This window comes from Vulpes vulpes, chromosome 2, assembly GCF_048418805.1.
Source record: "Vulpes vulpes isolate BD-2025 chromosome 2, VulVul3, whole genome shotgun sequence".
Classification (NCBI taxonomy): Eukaryota; Metazoa; Chordata; class Mammalia; order Carnivora; family Canidae; genus Vulpes; species Vulpes vulpes.
In genome coordinates, this window is record NC_132781.1 from 160,970,415 (window position 1) to 160,985,868 (window position 15,454).

General features: G+C 51.8%; 1 protein-coding gene across 3 annotated transcripts; it reads right to left on the reverse strand.

The window, feature by feature from the left end:
- Window position 1: 1 nt before the first annotated feature.
- Window positions 2-13,506, reverse strand: NECAP2 (NECAP endocytosis associated 2). Of its 3 annotated transcripts, none has more exons than XM_026012002.2 (8): window positions 13,320-13,506; window positions 11,146-11,246; window positions 8,716-8,820; window positions 8,554-8,635; window positions 7,274-7,382; window positions 4,800-4,977; window positions 2,064-2,148; window positions 2-1,250 (listed from the first exon to the last, which is right to left on the reverse strand). In XM_026012002.2, exons 1-8 carry the CDS (start codon window positions 13,409-13,411, stop codon window positions 1,202-1,204), a joined length of 801 nt encoding a protein of 266 aa, XP_025867787.1. In that variant the 5' UTR covers window positions 13,412-13,506; the 3' UTR covers window positions 2-1,201. The 3 variants fall into 3 exon arrangements, with proteins under 3 accessions (XP_025867787.1, XP_025867786.1, XP_025867785.1); XM_026012001.2 differs by having other exon boundaries at window positions 2,064-2,151; window positions 13,320-13,471; XM_026012000.2 differs by lacking the exon at window positions 2,064-2,148 and having other exon boundaries at window positions 13,320-13,469.
- Between the last annotated feature and the right edge of the window lie 1,948 nt (window positions 13,507-15,454).

Sequence of the window (15,454 nt, forward strand, 5' to 3'; positions counted from 1 at the left end):
ATTGACAGAAGTAAAAACATTTATTTTATCATCTTCGGAATCTGGTCCCACAAAAAAGGCCAACACTTTTTTCAGTTCATTGTCTTGACCCTTCGAAAAATAGATCTTTCAATTCAGAGGTAAGGTATGTTGATAAAAGCAAATTTAGAGGTGTGCTCAGATAAAATTATTTCTCATAAACCAGTAATACAGGCAACCCTAGGCTTCCAGTTCACTCAGAACTCCTTCTGTCATGTACAGTCTCTGAAGGAGAAAAGAAAGTAAGAGGTTGTCTGCAGACAAGGCACTTCAGAAACCACCACGGAGAAAACCTGAGTCCCCTGGGGTCAGCCCCTGAGCCCAGACAGCTGTCAACAGACAGAAAAGCCAAACCCCCCACCTCCATGAGAACAGTTCCTCCGACTTTCCTGCTCAAACACTCTTCCACCTGGCTCCCAGAGCCTGCCTCAGCTCTGCATTGCCCACCTGGCCCACAAGACCCAGCAACCAGGCCACTTGGACGCCGCTTTCTGAAGCTCAGAGCAGTTCCTGCGGCAGACGGTGCGGAATGCTTTCAGAGGCCCCTGCTGGACATTTTACAGGAGCAGGCCCTTTTGCAAAGGCGAGTTAGTGCAGATCAGCACGTTAGCAAAGCAAATATTAAAATTTTTTAAAAAGCTAGTTAATACTCTTGATTTCCCTCCTGATTATCTGTTCGAGCTGCAGCCTATAAACCTGACAGAAATCAGGAAGGAATCCCCCCGCTGAAGGCACCTTGAAGGAAGCGGCTACAGCCAGTGAGAGTGCAGAAAGCCTTCCTTCTGGACAGTGATCATGGGACACCTGTAACCACTGAGAAGGGCCCAGCTGAGGCCAGGCAACACACTCAACCCCTTCTTTGGCTTTGGGGGGCTTCTGTTTAATATGGATCGCAGTGATGGAAGCAGCAGTCTCAGAGTCTCTCATGTCAAGAGAGACAGGGACAGGGATACTGGAGCTTTTCTCCTCCTGTGTTCTGGCTGTACAGTTGAATCCCAAGAAACACTGACATGGTGCCAATTTACTGCCTAACATGTCAATCTTTCAAGAAAGTCAGGTGAGGAGAGACAGTCACGCTCCAAACAGAAGCTGGCCAGGGAGTGCTTCGTCCTCCTTCCTTTGGCCCAGGTGAGGCGGCTCCTTTCCAGAAATTGTTATGAGGAAAAAGAAGGGTATGCTCAGATCAGAACTGGACCCAGCCTGTGCCTGGTTGAGTCTGACTGGAAGTCGACCTACAAAAGGAAAAAAAGGGAGAGGAGGGAGACTTCAGATGCTTGAAAATACTAAGTCGATAAAACGTGGCTTCTCTCTGGGCAGTAAGAGTTCCAAGAAGTCAGTCTCTGAATGTTCTAGAGCAGGGGTCAGCAAACTACAGCCCAGGAACCAAACCTAGTCCTCTGTTTCTGTAAATTAACTTTTTTTGGCACATATCCATGCCCATCCACTTACATACAACCTGAGGCTGCTTTTGAGCTACAAAAACAGAGTAGAGACCATAAGGTCTTTAGAGTCTAAATGATCTGCTAGCTGGTCCTCTACAGAAAACACGTGCTGAGTCCTGTCCTACAGTCTATCCCTGTAAACAATGGTGCAGTAAGTTTCTAGCATCTCTTCACCTCAATTCCAAGGAAAGGCTTGAAATTTTATTGAGGCAGAGAAGACAAGAGACCATGAGGCTGGACTAAGGCTAGAACCAAGATTAGCTCTCAGCCAGGTATTCTGAGATAGCTGGGGCAGGAGTAAGGGAGTGTGGGGTAGAGAAGAAGGGGGAGCTGCTACTGGGGACAAGCCAAAGGTGGCTGGAAGACCAGGAAGACTGACAGTGTACCCCAGGTCACCTAGCAGTAGAGATCGCAAAAAGCCTTCCCGGAGAGAAGTATGGCACCCCAAGCAGGCACTGTGGGGCTCTGTCGCTGGCTGGCCTGAAAATATCCAAGTCAGAGCTGTGGCTCCAGACACCAGGATAAAAGCATCTGGAGCAATCCCATGTTTCTAGGGAAACCGCCCTGGCCCCAGTCCCACCACAAAAATGTGACCCTCCTCACCCTGCAGATTTGGTAAAGTCTCCCCAGATGTCGGTGGTGGCAGTAGTGGCAGGCTTGGGTTGTGGCCAGGACGTGGTGGCACCTCCTACTGATGTCCCCAAATCCGACGGTCAGAGAGAGAAGAAAAGGAGACACGGGAGTCAGAGATCTCTCTTTCTGGTGATCTCTGAAATCAGTCTCATGATTCCAGGTGGCTGAGAGAAACAGAGACCAGCTCCGGGACAAAAAACCCCAGTGAGCGGCCACATTTCTGCCATCTGCTCACGAGCCCTTGAGGGCTCCTGGAGAAAAGGGGAGGGGAGAGTGCCAGTAAGGATGAGTCCCACATCATTTGTCACTCATACCCGAAGCTGGCCTTGTAGTCAACTGCTCACGTTGGCAGTCTGCTTAAAATTTACTATCTCCTGCCCTGGCTCCTTGAATGGAGAATGCCCACCAACGATACAAGGTCATCTTCACATAAAGCCCTCACTCAATCCAGTGTCTGGATCAACTGAATGAAAAAGTTATGCTTCAGACCTGTGCCAGGTGATGGGACCCAAGCTGGTAAGGGTTTGGGGAGAATCTCTTCATAGGGTGGAGGTGGGGCACACTGGGACTGCAGTGCCTGCTTCTGTGCTCCTCTGGCACCTACCTCCCCCAGTGCCGCATCCCTGGGAAAGGCCCTGTGCCCTCGGCCCTTCCACCAATTTGCTACTTCTAATCTGCTCTGGGCTGGGAGACCAGATAACATCAAGGCCCTCAAATATTTAGTTTTACAGTTACCAAGTGCTTATCACTGTCTCATTCAGACGCGCTCACAGTCCCTGGGGGAGGACAGGCCAGGACCAATTACATGACTTCATGCACTCCCCTCAAGTCTTGTTTCCTTATCTCCCAAAAGGGGAGGATGACAGTGACTTCACAGAACCGGTTTATGCTATAGGAGTTAACAGTGGAATGCACGTGCCGGTGGGAATGGCCACATCAGTGTTACGACACCTGACAAACACTTAGTGCTTTAGGTACCGTGAGTGTTACTCACGGATGAGCTCATTTGATCCTCACCAGAAATCCACACTGTAGGTACCATGACTGCCCCCATCCTACAGATGAGAACACTGAGCCACAGCGAAGCAGGCTCTCTTCTGCCTACCACACAACCGATAAGCTACAACCAGAACTCACCCAGTCCGGTTTGAAAGCATACGAAGCGCTCAATGAATGGTGCTCTTTGTGGCTCCTTATTTGACCCCGAAACACTAATTGCTTGTTTTGTACATTAAAATGTAAGCCCTTCAGTGGAGCCTGGGGGGGGGGGCTCAGTCAGGTGTCAGTCCATAGGCTCAGGTCAAGATCTCAGGGTTCTCAGGGTTCTGAGATCCAGCCCCACATCAGGCTCTCCCCTCCAGGTGGAGTCTCTTTGAGAGTCTCCCACTGCCCCTGCCCATGCCTGATCTCTCAAAATAAAGAAATGAAATCATTAAAAAAAAAAAAAAAAAAAAAAGACCACAAGCCCTTGAGAGAACTTGTGCTGTACTTGCAGGTTTCCCAGGGCCTAAAACACTGCCTGGCACATAACAGATACTCTGTATTAGCTGTTAAACATGCACCAGCAACTGAGGGATGGCCTGAAATAGTGGCTCGCAGACCTTGGTGAGCTTACAAATAACATTAAGAACGCAGATTCCTGTCCATGTCCCTGGTGATGTCAAGGTAGGCGGGCCTGTTACCTCACTCTGAGAAGCAATGCTCAGAGCAGTTCCTGGTGCCGGGGTGTGGGCTTGCTGACTCCTACTCCTGCCCACTCCTGAGCGGGAATTCCCCACAGGGCTGAGGTTGGAAGCCTGACCTCCAGATGGGGAAGCCAATGTCCACACCCATAAAAGAGAAAGAAAGCAGGCTTCCTGCCTAGATCCTGACACACACCCCCAGAAACTGGTGAGACCGGTGTGGGGAAACTGGGGTGGCAACAAGCCCCCAGCCTAGGGAAGCCAAGGGAATGGGCTAGCTCCCCAGCACTATCAGTAGCTGGTACTGGGCACTGAGCTTCTGGAATCCCAGGGTCTCCAAAAGCCGTTTCTTACACCTCAGAACAAGCACCCAGCATAGTGTGCTGGGGGAGTGGCCTCTCAGCTCCCCAGCACCTCGCTAGGAAACTTGCTCCAACCTAAATTCCCCATTTTATTTCCCACTACCTAACTTAGCATACTTATGCTACATCCATTTCTCTACACACACCAGGTATTTAAAAATCTGAGCCTTATTCGAAATCTTCTGTCTGGAACACCAAACACCTCCTGCCCCAGTCTCCTTCCTTCTAGACCCACCTCAATGCCACCTTTTCCATGGAGCCTCCCCACAACATATTGGCTGGAAGTATATGGACCCATACATTTGGTCTTTGTGCCCAGGATCTGAGCAGACCGTGTCTCTATCACCCACCCTCTCAACCAACACTGAGCAGCCTCTGAGAACCAAAAACTCATGTGCTGATGATTTCACAGCAAATCAGTGTCACAACAAAAAAGCCGCAGCCCCTGCCCATCAGGAGTAGACAGAGGCACTGAAGGGGTAAGTGGCAGGTATCAGGACACAGAGAAACCCCTGACCCAGTCTGGGCAGGATCACATACAGGTGACAAGTGATAGATAGTGTGAATGAAGGAGGGACCACCATGGGGCACCAGCTGCCAGCAGGGAGAAGAACCCACCACTGTGGGGTTAGCAGCAAGTATAGTCACTCCTGAGCACTGACCTGAACTGGGAGCAACTGCTGTCTGGACGACGGGGGCACCCCCAGACAACTGCTCCCCAGGGGGAGGGATCAGGGTGGAGGTTTTCCCCCCTGGGGGTGGGGGAAGCAGGCTCAGTCCTCCTGTGCTTGCAGGCCGTGCTCGGGGAGTCCCAGCTGCTCCTTCCTTCTTCTTCATGTTCTGAAAAGAGAAAAGGAATGCAAACCAGTCAGTTCTGCTGGGGCCCCCATGCTAATCGGAAAGCCCCACAAAGAGGGCCAAGCCCCAAATATCTATATAACCATCTGGTCAAGAGCTATCCAGCACCCTCTCTGTGGTGAGCTGTGTTCAATACTTCACAATTCTAGAGCTACCCAAATATATCTAATTTGAAAACTCAGCCCTGGGTTCATTAATCATCAGGAAGATACAAATTGAACCACAAATGAAAACTAGTGCTATACCATTACACACCCACTAGAATGGCTACAAGCTAGATCATCAAGTACTGACAAGGAAGTAGAACAACCAGCACACTCACTCATGCGCTGCTGGTGGGAGTGTAAACAGGGAAAACTACTTGGAAAAACTCTGGAAGAATCTAGAGCTGAACACGTGCATGAAAAGACATGCACTTGGGAGATTCACAGCCGCACCATTTGTCATAGCTCCAACCTGGCAATTACCCCAATGTCCATCGTTGCTTAAACAATAACACGGGGGGACGACAACAAGCCTGGGTGGCTCAGCTGGTTAAGCGTCTGACTCTTGGATTCAGTTCAGGTTGTGGGCTCTAGCCCTGAGACGGTCTCCACGCTCAGTGTGGAGTCTCCTTAAGGATTCTCCCTCTGCCTCTACCCCTCCCCTGCCCTCAAATAAATATTAAAAGAAAAAAAACTAACACGGACATATTCTCATAATGAAATATGCCACCGCAGTGACAATGGACAAACTAGATGCAACAAATCAGGGGCTCTCACAAATGCTACACCGGGTAAAGCAGCCACACACAGTAGAGTACAAACTGGCAGGATCCATTCATAAAAATTGAAAAACCAAATCTAGGGCATTCAACCTCAGGACCGTGGTTACTCTGTCCTATGGACAGAACCAGAATGGTGATAATCAATGCCTCTTGATATGGGGACTAGTTTGCATGGGTACATTTGGTTTTCAAAAATCCACAGATTTCTACATTTATACTGTGTGTACTTTTCTGTACGTATATTGTACTTCCATAAAACATTAAAAACAAAACAAAAACCTGAGCCTCAATGGGAAACCAGTGCAAGTTATAAAGATGAAGACGCAGTTTCCACCTTGTAAGGAGCAGTAGCTTAATCCAATGTTAAAGCCAGAGTCCTCAAGTCAGAAATCTCAAAACCCTCAGTGAGTCCAGCTGTGCTGGTTATTTCCAGCTCTACAACCTGGGCAAGTCCCTTAAACTCTCCAAGGCTCAATTTCCTATAAAGTGGGAGAATGTTCATAGAAGTGCCTAAAAATTCATAGAATTTATAGAAGTGCCTAAAAACACACTACCTGGCACACAGCTGATGCTCATTAAATGTTAGTTTCCTCCCAGCAAGAGAGGAATCATATCCCAACCAGTCCAGTGGACATGACCTGTATTTTCTCTTAAGGGCCAGTTGGCCAACGTCAAGGGTCCCAAATCACCAGCGTGAAGCAGAAAAGAGGAGAGAGAGATAGTAAATAAAGAGTTAAGTAAAGAAGAAGAGCATTATTTTAAGGTTACACAGTTTCTTCCAAAAACATTTCCATTTGGTCTTGGTTCCCCAAAATCACCTCCAACCCCATTCCCTGTAGCCAGGTGAGGACCAAGTTCTGGCCACCGGCCCAGCCCTACCTTTTCCCATTCTCAACAGGAACTAACAATGGGAAACCCAGATGCAGGGCAACTCAGGATGAAGACACGGGGTGTCAGGACACCACCAGCAGCAGCAAAAGCTGCCCATGACTCCCAGCACCCATCTCAATACCTTCTGGCCCAGAGCTCTCCCAAATCTTCCTTCCTCGAGATGCCAAGCCATGGGGCAGCTGATCCCCATTCTAACAGCCTGGTCAAAAACGCCAGCTCCGGCAACAAGTGAATAATGCTCCTTTTCAACTCAGAGAGGCTTTGCACATGCTGTTCCCTCTGCTTGACCACCCCCTTTCCAACTTCCTTACAGGTCACTTCTTCCAGGAACCCCTCCTTGCTTCCCCTGCGGGCTGCATGCCCCTCCTTTAGGAGCTCCCAGCATCGAGCGCATCCCCTCCCCTGCCAAGTTGTGGTCACATCTCGTCTCATCCATCTCTGTTTAACTCTGAGCTCCAAGAGAGCAGACCTCTCTCATTCACCGCCAGCACGGGACCTGGCACAAGGCAGCTGCTCCACAAACATATGTTCAACTGATGGAACTGAACTGTGGGAAAGAGGGGTGAGCTCTGGGCCAGGCTTGGGTACTGGCTGGCAAAGACAAGTGAGTATGGGACTCACCGCGATGTTGAGCTTGATAGTCTGGCCCTCTTTGAAGCCTAGGTCCAACTTGGGGCCCTGGTCTGGGTTCTGGGCTTGTTTTGCAAATTCACACTGCTGTTTCACCCACCTGAGAGGACAGGAAGAAAAAGGTGAGGATGAGGCCAGGTGCCCTGCATTCACCTCCCTCACTCCACCCCTACCTGCCATCGGTCCAAGACAAAGCATTTACGTGGCAGAAAGAGCCCACGCAGGGGGCTTGAGTAGTGGGCCTGAATTCAAATCCTGACTTTGTGGGGATACCTGGGTGGCTCAGTGGTTTAGCGCCTGTCTTTGGCCTAGGGCGTGATCCTGGAGTCCCGGGATTGAGTCCTGCATCAGGCTCCCTGCATGGAGCCTGCTTCTCCCTCTGCCTGTGTCTCTGCCTCTCTCTCTCTCTCTCTCTCTCTGTGTCTCTCATTAATAAATAAAATCTTTAAAAACAAAAACAAATCCTGACTCTGACACTAACTAGCTGCATGCACATCAGTTTCCTCATCAACAAAATGGGATGGCAATCTTGTATGTCTTAAAGACCGCTATGAAAATTCAGTGAGCTCATTTATGTAAAAGAAGGTCCTGACACTGGTCTTCAGGAAATATGAGAACCTGGCCCTCTCCTCCCCAGCACCCGGCATGAGGACCAAGACAATGTATCCACATCCCCCACCCAAGGACTCATAAAGTAGATGGTGAGACAAGACAGATGTCCAGAAAGTAGAGGGCAACACAAAGGTTGCCCCCACCCTCCAAACAATATCCATCCAGGAGCCACCTGGGCAGGGATACCAGGCCAGGAAAGAGCCAGAGGTGTCCACGTGAGAGGCTGCACACTCTCCAACTTGCCAGCAGCCAGAAAGGGAGGCCTACAGGTGGCAAGGGGGCAGTCTCTCCTGCCCTGCCCCTTAGCTTTAGAAAGGACTCCCAGGACATCCGGATGGCAGGAGCAGCACCACTTATTGCATCACAGAGGAACAGGTTCAGGAAGGCCACATGTGCCTCCCACGAACTCTGGCTCCTCCAGTGCCTGGTAAGGGAAGAGGTATGGCACCTCAGAGGTTGGGCCAGCTGACCAGTGAGATGGGTCCGGGGCAGAGAGGACTTGAAGGTAGAGAAGGCAGCCGGCCCCAAAGGAGCAGTGAGGTTCCCTGAGGCTGCTAGCAGACGAATCCCAAGCAGCCACTGGGTATCCTAGGCTGGGAAACCATTCTGTCCCTGGAAAGAAGGGAGGAGGCCTGAGCATGTATCCTAGAACCACTCACTTGAAATGGTCCTGCAACGCAACGTTGAAGTCAAAGGCATCGCCTCGGTCCCCAAAGCCAATTCCAATAAATGCCCGGCGTCCTGGGGGACAACACATGATTAATCCCACTTGCCAGAGGAAACCCTTCTCACCGGGGAGAACCACCACGCCCTGCACGCACCATTTCCATCTTCGATGCGGATAACAAAGTATCTGCTGGAATCGGTCACGCTCTCCACAGCTGTGCCAGGAAACTGGTCCACCGGGGCCTGAGCAAAGAGCTCCCCTGGAAGCACAAGTTAGGGTGAGCCTTGAGCCCCCTTCCAGCTGAATTTTCTATCATACCACTGGGGCCTTTTTCCTGAAAGGCAGACAGTCAAACCTTACTCTGGGGTTCAAATCAAATCCATTCTGATGGACAGACCTACAACCTAAGAAAGGTTCAAGTCAGGGGGTGGCCTAGAAGACAGATATAGTCCACTTTTAATATTCTTAATTGCCAAACTTTTCAAAATCAAATTACACGGAAAATAATCCAGATTTCTGGCTTCTCTTACAATCCAAAGCTCTAGCAATGCTGGAACTCCATTCCCCCGGGAGCACTGCGGTAGCACCTACCTGCCTACACCCGAGAGCCCCGGAGCAGGCAGGCCCTGGTCCAGGTACCTGAGACAGGACTGTAGGGGAACCCAGGTGCACCCACAGAAGAATCTGAAGTAGCTGAGACAGGGCAAGAGGGCCAGTGGTTTTAAAAGGAGTCCCTGGCAAACACACCCCTTGCCACTCCAGCTCTCTATCCCCAGGACAGCACACACCCTTGGGGGCGTTCTAGACTTGCATCACTTCAGCAGGTGCTGACCTCTCTTCATGCTTTTAGTACTCGATCAAGGCTTCTCTACTCAATGCTGTGGTTCACAAGTGATTGTGCAATCAAGGCTGAACTGAATCCGAATCAGTGGCCCTACAGTCTATAGCCTCTTTTTTTTTTTTTTAAAGATTTTATTTATTTATTCATGAGACACAGAGAAGCAAGCTCCCTGCAGGGAACCCGATGTGGGACTCGAACCCAGAACTCTGTGATCACGCCCTGAGCCAAAGGAAGATGCTCAACCCCTGAGCCACCTAGGCATCCCAAGTCTAACGCTTCTTGATAATTTTTCTGCCCCACTCCCTTGTTTGGTCCCTGGGATTCTGGGACTCACTTGAATGCCTTTGGCCTAGAGCAGTGATTCTCAACCCGGGGCGATTTTGCTCCCTCTCCCCCCAGGGGACATGTGCCAACGTGTGGAGACATTTTTGGTTTTTGCAACTTGGGGGGCTGCTACTGGCATCTGGTAGATAGAGCCAGGAATGTTGCTACATATCTGAAATCTGACTTGACAGCCCACAATATTCCCCTGGCCCAAATGCCACTGGCACTAAAGCTGAGAAGCCCTGGCCAAGGAGTGCAGAGAGACAAACAAGACTGAGCAGGGATGACCCTGCGTGGAAAGCATCCCGGGGTGGCTCCTGCATGGCAGCTGCGGTTCTAACTAGGTGATTCCCTTAAAGTCCACTTCCAGAAAACAGGTGTTGCCATCCCATGTGAGATCCCCTGGGACACCCCAGCAAACCTCACAGCCAGGGTTCTCTGGCCTCATCATAGCAGCCAATACCCAGCCAGCCCCATGCTGCAGAACAGATCGATGCTTTGGGTCACCTTGCAGTTCACAAAGCAACTGGATAAATGTGGGCTCACTTCGTATTTCTAACAATCTTGTGAAGTATGAACTCATATGATCCCCACTGCAAAAGGAGGCCGAGGCACTAGAGGTCATGTGGCTTGCCCCAGGTCTCACAGCTTGGACACAAGAGATGCAGTTCTAAGAGGCAGCCAGTTTTGCCTACGATGTGCTCTAACCAAGAAAATCTCTACATGTTAGAGAAAAATAAATGACCGAATGGCATAATGTCCAGCTCAGCAGGAGCTGTGTCCAATCCCTGCTCTGGGGGCGGGGGCTCTTCCAGGCCACACTGCTCTCCACAGCTCACCCAGAGGCCCTGGTGGCACATGACTTCCACACAGATTTCCCCTAAGGTGACATCTGCCAGCTGACCCCAACACAGCCCAGCTTGGCTTGTCCTCTCACCAAAGAAAGAGCTGAGCAGGGCAGCTTCCAGCAGCTTCAGTTAATGGGTGTGGTCAGTCTGGAGAATTACATTTAGTTGATAAACAGAATTCCCGTTAAGAGGCAGAGCTCAAGAGCGGAGGGTTGTGAGTCTCCCTCCCCCACTCCCAGCTGATCTTCAAGGCAACTCTGGGGTTTTGTATCTGGGACCAACCTGCAGGTCTCCTCTCCCTGGATTCCAAAACTAGTATTTTCTTAAGCACGTCCCCCTCGCCCCCCACCAAAGACAGGTGCTTGATAGGAAATACTCCCTTTTACACCTGAAGACAGAGCTTTCTACAATTAAAGGTGGGGGGAATAGAGGCAGCTTAGAGGTACAGTCAGGCCTTTCATTTCCAGGATCAGTTCCCATGACCCAAACGGACTGGCCGGGGCTGCTGCCGCTCCCTTCACAAAGTAGGAGTTTGGCATCTCAGCCCCACAGGGGCCTCCCTTGCCTTTACCTGAGGTCCTGTCCTCCAGCTTGATGTAGGCCACCTGCCCTTTTGCAGTGATCCGCAGCCGGCCACTCCATGATGGCTGGTCCAGCTGCCACTCCGCGGCCCTAAGGGGACAAAAATCATTGAGCCTCTGCTAGAGGCTCCTGCTCCATCGCTCTAGCGCTGGGGATGGGAATGAGAAGGGCAAGTGGGCTGCTTGCTCGTGACCAGAGACTGGCAAACTTTCTCTGAAAAGGGCCATCCAACCTCGGTCACAACTGCGCACTCGGTTGTCGTAGAGTAAGGGCAGCCATTGACAGTACCTGCATGTGCTGGTGCTTCACATATTTTGACTGAGTGTTTTCTACTGAGTGTGACTATTTCAGTGCAACTTGCTGGACCCTAAAAACCTGAATTTCAAATAACTTTCACATTAAGAAATGTCCTTTTTTTAAAATGCTCCCCAACTATTTAAAAACATAAAAACCATTCTTAGCTTGAGAGGCACACAAAAACAGGGTGGGTCACCGTTTGCCGACCCCAGTTCTAGACTACAGATACTTTTTCTCAAAAGTAGGACTTCCAGTTTTCTCCCAGTAAAAGCAGCAGCTCCTGGGCCTGCTGCTTAAGACGCTGCCAGGCTGCAGTGGCCAGAGCGACCAATTGACCAGAGAGACGATCTTCGAGGAAAAGTGGAGAGGGCGCAATCATTAGCAGAAAAGAGAAAAGGACAGCAACCATACGTGTGAGAAAAACAAATGGGTGTCTGAGAAATATAACCTCAAAGGTGCCCCAGGCCAAAAGAACCCCAGGAAACCACGGACTTATCACAATAGCTTCTTTCGGGGCTTTTAAAGCAGTAACTTCACATTTTACTTCTAAGAAGCAGTTTGGCAAAACCCCCAACTGGCAAGAACCTTGGGTGTTTTCAAGAGGCTTTCCTTGGAAGTCCCTAAGCCTAAGTCAGGACGGCGAGCGATACCACTGGCTGTGGACGCAGGCTGTTTTCAAGGCCACACGAAGGCAGACGCTCAAGTCACAAGTCAGCAGACTCGGTTTCAGTTCCTCTTACTGGGGCAACACAAGCCTTAGATCCAAGCTAAGAGGAGCTCTGGGGGTCAAGTGCTTCCTCTGTGGGAAACCAGCCGGCCTGGACACTTGGGAACCTCACCCTGAGCGGGGCCAGGAGGCACCAAACCCAGCCCACTGGCAGGGGTCATCGCAGTAGACTGACCATCCCCAGTCTGGTGTCCCAGCTCCACCTTGTTAACTGTTTCTCTTGTCGCCTCCACACTACTCTTAAGTCACACCACGGGCGTAACAGGTGTTCACTGAAATAGTCTGTCTAGAAAATCAGCTATGGGTCTGTGTTAACGCGCCTGGAAAGTAACAAGAGGCCAGATGGGCGGATGCTGCACCTTCCTGCGGTGTGGGTCAATCCTGTATTTCCAAATGGCTGAGACTAATGGGGCTTTGGAGAGTGACCCCCCTCCATCCCCATCCCCACCACCCTCCATCCCCACCACCTCATCCCTCCATCCCCACCACCTCATCCCTCCATCACCATCCCCACCCCCCTCCATCTCCACTCCCTCATCCCTCCATCTCCATCCTCATCCTTCTGTCCCCATCCCCACCCCCCTCCATCCCCATCCCCCCTCCATCCTCACCCTCCACCCTCATCCCCACCACTCCACCCCCATCCCCTCTCCATCCCCACCTTCCACCCCCATCCCCATCATCCCAGCCACCCCCATCCCCATCATCCCCAGTCACCCCCATACCCCCTCCATCCCCCCTCCATCCCCACCCTCCATCCCCATCCCCATCCCCACTCCGACCCAGGGGCACAGAACAGCCACAGACCACGCTGTCTGTAACAGGTGCACCCCCCCCCCCTCTCTCTCCCCCAACGCTTGGTAACTGAGGGCAGGCAGGACAGCAGCAGCGCGCGGTGCGAGGCCGCGGCCTTCCGTCCCCAGGGCGCTCCCGCCCCGCCCCGCCCCCGCCGGCTCCTCCGCCGGCTCCTCCGCGGGCACCTGCGCCGGCCTCGCGGGTCAACGGCCCCGGGCAGCGGCGCCTCCCGGCTCGGGCCCTCCGCTCGCCGCCCCTGCGGCCGGTCCCCCCGAGGCCGGCGGGTCCGGGTCTCCCTCCCCGCTCTGGCGTCGGGCCGGGCGCCGCCGTCCTCCCACGGTCACCTGTAGCCACGGTTGGTGGCCCGCGGCGGGATGCGGTAGACGTGCACCTCGGGCTTGACGCAGAGCACCGACTCGTACTCGCCCTCCTCCATCTCGACGCCGGGGCCGCCGGACTTCCGGCCCCTTCCCCCCGCGGGCCGGAAGCGCCGCCACTCTATGACCCGTCGGGCTAGAGCGGCGGCGAGCGGGCCTCGGCTGGCCGGCCTCCCGCGCGCCCCCTGCTGGCGGCTCCGGCGCAAGACACGCGGCGGCCGGACCCCGGAGGCCTGGGGTCCCCTGCACGCCTGCGCCCGGGGCCCAGGGCATCCACCTGCAGCGCTCGCCCTGAAGCCACGGTCTCCTCCAGCCTTTGCTACCCTGGGCTCCACCTGAACGTCCTTCCTTCTCCCGACTCTATTTTTTTCTTTTTTCCCTTTTTTTTTTTTTTAATGATTTTATTTATTTATTCATGACAGATACACAGAGAGAGGGAGAGAGGCAGAGACACAGGCAGAGGGAGAAGCAGGCTCCGTGCAGGGAGCCCGACGTGGGACTCGATCCTGGATCTCCAGGATCACACCCTGGGCCACCCAGGGATCCCCAGCCTTCTCCTGACTCTAGAAGCTTCCACGAGACCACGTGTCCAGGGGCCCAGTGTGGCCTCGACTCAACAAAGAGCAAAGTCTACCAATATAAATCATGAAAAAAGAATCCCAGGCCTAACTTGGATTTGTCACAGGATGTCACGGGAGAGGCATTCTGTTCAACCACAGGCAAATTCCCAAAATCTCTTCTTCTCCTGTACCATTCTCTCATTCATCCAGAACTTTTTTCATCGTCCCCAACAGGAACTCTGTACCCATGAAGCGATAAGGCCCCCTTCCCCCAAGCCTCCCCCCACCTCTATTCTGCTTTTGTCTCTATGAAATTACCTATTCCAGCTACCTCCTATAAGTGAGCCACAGTGTCTGCCCCTTGTATCTGGCTTATCTCACTATTATGTTTTCAAGGCTCCTCCCTGTCATAGCATCGATCAGAGTTTTTCATTCCTCCCGACGGCTCAGTGATCTTCCAATCATGTGGATATTTCACATGGTGTTTATCCACTCATCTGTTGATGGGCATTTGGGTTCTTTCCACCTTTTGGCTACTGGGAATAATAATGCTGCTATGTTTGAGTCCCCATTTTCGATTCTCCCCAGGGTCTATCTAGGAGTGGATTTGCTGGGCCATGTGGTAATTTTATGTTTAGCCTTTTGAGGAACTACCAAACTTTTCCATAGTGGCTGCCCCATTCTACGTCCCCACGGCTATGAACAAGGGTTGCGATTTTTTCACACTTCACCAATGCTTATTTTCCATTTCTTTGACCACAGCCGTCCTGGTGGGTGTGACGTTAACTTCTCTTCATGTGAATTGATTTAACCTCTAATTTCAACTTTGCTTATTACCCTGATTCTCTCAAAGAAGAAATTGAGATATGCCCCAGAAAATGAGATTTCTTCTTCCTTCTTCTTTGATGTTGCCTCTCATCTTCCTAAAGTCCTGGAGTGGCAAAGACACCCCCCCCCCCCGCTGTCGCACACTCCCACCATTCGGTTTATAGGACTGCTCTCCCACCAGACTGTGAGCCTCTTGAATGTGGGACCTCGTCCCTGTCATCTGTGGACCCTGTATTCAGCAACACAGGTTTTGGCACAGTGTAAATGCTCAGTGAGTGAATGAGTAAATGTGTGTGTGTTCAATTGGCTACATCCCAAAAACAAGGAGCAATTTGGGGATGGGCCACCGCGTTTTCTCTTTCACGCTCTGACTCCTTGCATCAATACATGCTGAACCTCACAGGGGAAGAGCGGGTATCCGAGGAGTGAAGCACCCGGACTCATTTAGATTTAGAGAACTTCCAGCTGGAAGAGCATCTAGGACCAGCTCTCGAGAGCTGAACTTTGGGCATGGTGTCCACAATCAGCACCAAGCTCCATCATTTCCATTCTGGAGGCCAAGCAGCGTGAAGACAGCACATGGTGACTTGGCCCCACCATGTGGCTCCCACAGGTAGGAAGGCTTCCTCTCACGAACCTCGAAGGGAATCCTCACTCTGTGCCCGGGGCAGCCAGGCCTTACAGAGCACCTGCAATTCCGTTCAGTCTCATATA

Excerpts from the sequence above, each read along its gene's own strand:
- NECAP2 (XM_026012000.2), bottom strand. The coding sequence starts at position 13,411 with ATGGAGGAGGGCGAGTACGAGTCGGTGCTCTGCGTCAAGCCCGAGGTG. Across the intron at positions 8,636-8,715 it reads CCGCATCGAAGATGGAAATG|GACGCCGGGCATTTATTGGA; the intron begins GTGCGTGCAGGG and ends GTTGTCCCCCAG. Across the intron at positions 4,978-7,273 it reads CTATCAAGCTCAACATCGCG|AACATGAAGAAGAAGGAAGG; the intron begins GTGAGTCCCATA and ends TTCTCTTTTCAG.